Raw genomic sequence first — 3,562 nt, 5'->3', positions numbered from 1 at the left:
GTTTATTAAAAACATTCCAATTTCTACATAAATTGTATTTGTAGCTACGTTAACACGGAGGTTGCCTTACGTCATGCGTTATGTTTTTCGATAATACATAGGCCCTACGTCCGGAATGAGTTAATAGAGTTTGGAAAAAACACACGTATACGCTTTCTTAGGTTGTCCAAACTGCCTATTGTAAACGGTTCTTTATTTTTTATCCGGCCACCGTACCCGAATCCAGGCTCGTTTAAAAGTAATTTATTAAGATAAGATATTAAATATCTCTATGGTTTTATATACAAGGAAAGTGCTCCGGGCGTATGGTAGTGGTATAAAACAGATTCTATAAACAATACAATTCAAATATATAGTATCAAATAAACTTTATTTGTTTTAAAAAAAAAATAATTTGTTTTATTTGTTGTAATTATAAAAACGGTTATTTATGAATATATAAACATTTACATTAAATAATAATTCAATTATTGCCTATAAAAAGGTATTAAATTATATTTTTCATTTTAAGCAAATCTGATTATATTATTTAAGTTCTCTAAATACACAACATAATTACATTTATAATTGGCTATGTGCTAGTCATGGCCTAATAATCATCTGAGTTAAAAATATGTGTGTACTCGGCACAAATTACAAACGTTTTTTTTTTTTACGTATAAGCTCTATGAGCTCGTAGCAATAATATAACTTGAATAATAATAATAAGTTTCATAAGTGAAACTGATTTCTTGTAATTATTCATTTATTATATTTGTCTGGTTCGTTATTTATTCCAGTTAACTCGACGTCTGTTATTGTAAGCCTACTTGAGCGATTTTCGGCGTCTGGTATTGAAGGTCTACTTGAGCGATTTTCTCTGTATATTAAGAAGACTAGTGTTACTATAAGTAAAAGAAAACCAAGAGACAATGCAATGGCCAAAGATGATTTCTTCTTAGATTCGATTAATTCAAGAATTATTTGATTCTTAGATGTGCTGGTGCTTTTTGTCAGAGCTTCTGGTGTTGGCTCATTTCTGAAAGTACTTTCTAGACTAATAGCTCTTGTTGTCTTTGATTCTATGTACTCATCATTGTCTGTGGTTAATATTGAAGAGTCCGAATGCATATTGGATAGATTCCTAGTAGTTTTACCGAATGTGGTCTCTGGTGCTGTATTTCCTAGAATCGATTCTGTTGTCAATGGTGCAGTAACTGATGGCACGGTCGAAAGACTTCCGGTAGTCGTCTGTTGTACAACATCGTCCGTGGTAAACTTTGACGAAGCTGAAGGCACGTTGGGTAAACCTCTGGTAGTTTCAGCGACTGTTTTCTCCGGTGTAGTCTGCTGTACCTCTGTGGTCAATATTGACGAAGTTGAAGGAACGTTGGATAAATCTCTTGTAGTTTCAGCGACTGTTGTCTCCGATGTAGTCTGCTTTAACTCCGTGGTCAATATTGACGAAACTGAAGGCATATCATCGTGCAGAAGCCTAGTAGGACTATTTGCTTCAGCTATAAATGTAGTAATTGGTGAAAATGTTGATTCTGTTATTGTCGATTGCGTTGTTGTTTCAGACGTTATAGTACAAGTCTTTGCATCAAAATTTTCATCAAAGTCGCTGTTGATTTTGCATTGGAAAGTTGCTTCTAAATCTTCTTGTTGAAGAACAAAATCATACACAATTGAAAATTCCTCAAATCTATTCTCTCTATTGTATTCTTCAACATGACTAGCAATAATATTATCATTTTTCAACAATGTAATCAATGTAGCCAATATAGAAATGCCCGTTGATGTACAGGTAAGTCTAGTGGATTTTCCGATAGCGTCTTCATGGTAATTGGTTGAACTACAAAGTGGGTATGGAGGTGGCGGAGTATAGAAAACTTTTAGTTCGATGTAATTGTTGGTTTCATATAACACCTCATGAGAAGATGCATTTATAACTTTACATTTATATCCATTCTCGTGGAGAAGTTGTCCAAACCCATTGGCGGTCGATAATCTCAGTTCAAATTTAAGCTTGTTAATTGAATATGCCAGTGCTTCTTGACCAAGGTCAGAGGTCAAAAGCGTTCCATTTCTGTAAATCTCTGTTACATTTCCAGTAATTGCGCTTCTTCTGTACCAACTGACATAGCTATCGTTTCTGGGTGGAGAATTTGTACATGAAAAGTGTACAATATCACCTTCAATAGCCAATAATTCAGTCGATTGATTTCCAATCAAAGGTATGATGGTAGATTGGATTGTAGTTGGCATAACTAGCAAAATAATCGACAGCAAGATTTGTAGTTTAATTCCAAACATTGTCATAATATTGTAGTTCTGAGTTTAACCTTACCCAAACAAACTTAACTGATAATAGTTCTTACAAATCAGTCTTAGTTTGTCAAAGATAACTTTTGCTTTTGATCAGTATTTATGAAAGCGGCGAGTCTGTCAATTCTTTGTTGGTAAGAAATATCTGTGAGGTAAAGTATAAGAACAGAGGCCTATTATTAAACCATTTTTTTTTTTCAGATTAATTGAATAACAAGTATAACGTTACTCTAAACAAAACAGGATTTCCCCGGAAAGGACCAGGTGGGAAATTGAGGGTTTCTAAAGCTTTCATTGCATCGTCAATAGATTGCTAAACAAAATTTTAAAAAATTAAACGAAAAGAAAGAATCTATACCGTTACTTACTACTTTGTAATGCTTTTATAGTTTTGTATCCTCACTCAAAATTACATCAATATCTGACTACCTTCTGGTGTCTCTTGTATTTATACTATCTCTCGTATATAACAGGTTGGTGAACTCTGGCGCCACACAGGAAGTTGTTTAGGTTTGACAAGTCATAAAACAAACTATATCATTCTGAGTAAACGCTGTGTTACGTCATGTAACTGATTTTGTCGTCTCTCAAAACACGTTTCAGCATTTTAGAAAACGAAATATGAATAATAGAACTATAAAACATTATTGCAAGCACAGACTTTAAGGAATAAGAATTAGTGATTGTGCAAACACATAATTGTTTCAATTTTTGGTGTAGTTTTAATGTTCTTTAGAGACTCAGTGGCTTATAGGGTGGGTTATTGAACCGTTACGTAGACGGTTATAATCTAAATTTGTGTTTGATTTAGTTGTTTGTTGTCCCCAAAACATGACCCCTTGTTTGACCTATATCAACCTTAAGACGTTGATATATAATTTACCTACCACGTTCGCTATTCTTTGAACAAACTCGCAACTTGGAACGCGCATCGCGTGCGTCACACTCTGATCATTTAAAAAGTGAGTATTGAGTTGAACTACTAGGCCTACTAAGGACTTCGTTTATGATTTCGCTTATAAAAAATACAAAATAAACAACAATAAAAAACTTGGTTTCTGGTTGATTGCTTTTTCATTGTATTACGGTGTTGTTAGGTGATCTACTTTTTTAAAACATCCAATTTTAAATAAGTATTATGTGACATTAAAATGTATATTTTACTATTTCAGCAGACATCTTCAATACGTTTTTGTTTATTTCGAATTATTCTAGAAACACAGTAGTATAAATATTTTATCAAGTTCAGTCGATG

General features: G+C 33.3%; 1 protein-coding gene across 1 annotated transcript; it reads right to left on the bottom strand.

Annotated features, from left to right (window-relative positions):
• Positions 1 to 579: 579 nt before the first annotated feature.
• LOC144856449 (uncharacterized) lies at positions 580 to 2,782 on the bottom strand. The gene is made up of 2 exons (XM_078714463.1): positions 2,676 to 2,782; positions 580 to 2,452 (listed from the first exon to the last, which is right to left on the bottom strand). The coding sequence occupies exon 2, from the start codon at positions 2,299 to 2,301 to the stop codon at positions 742 to 744; it is 1,560 nt and encodes a 519-aa protein (XP_078570589.1). The 5' UTR covers positions 2,302 to 2,452; positions 2,676 to 2,782; the 3' UTR covers positions 580 to 741.
• Between the last annotated feature and the right edge of the window lie 780 nt (positions 2,783 to 3,562).

The sequence above is a fragment of the Antedon bifida genome, chromosome 11, assembly GCF_963402885.1.
Source record: "Antedon bifida chromosome 11, ecAntBifi1.1, whole genome shotgun sequence".
NCBI lineage: Eukaryota > Metazoa > Echinodermata > Crinoidea > Comatulida > Antedonidae > Antedon > Antedon bifida.
Note: the sequence above shows the minus strand (reverse complement) of the source record. Positions and strands in the feature narration are given on the sequence as shown.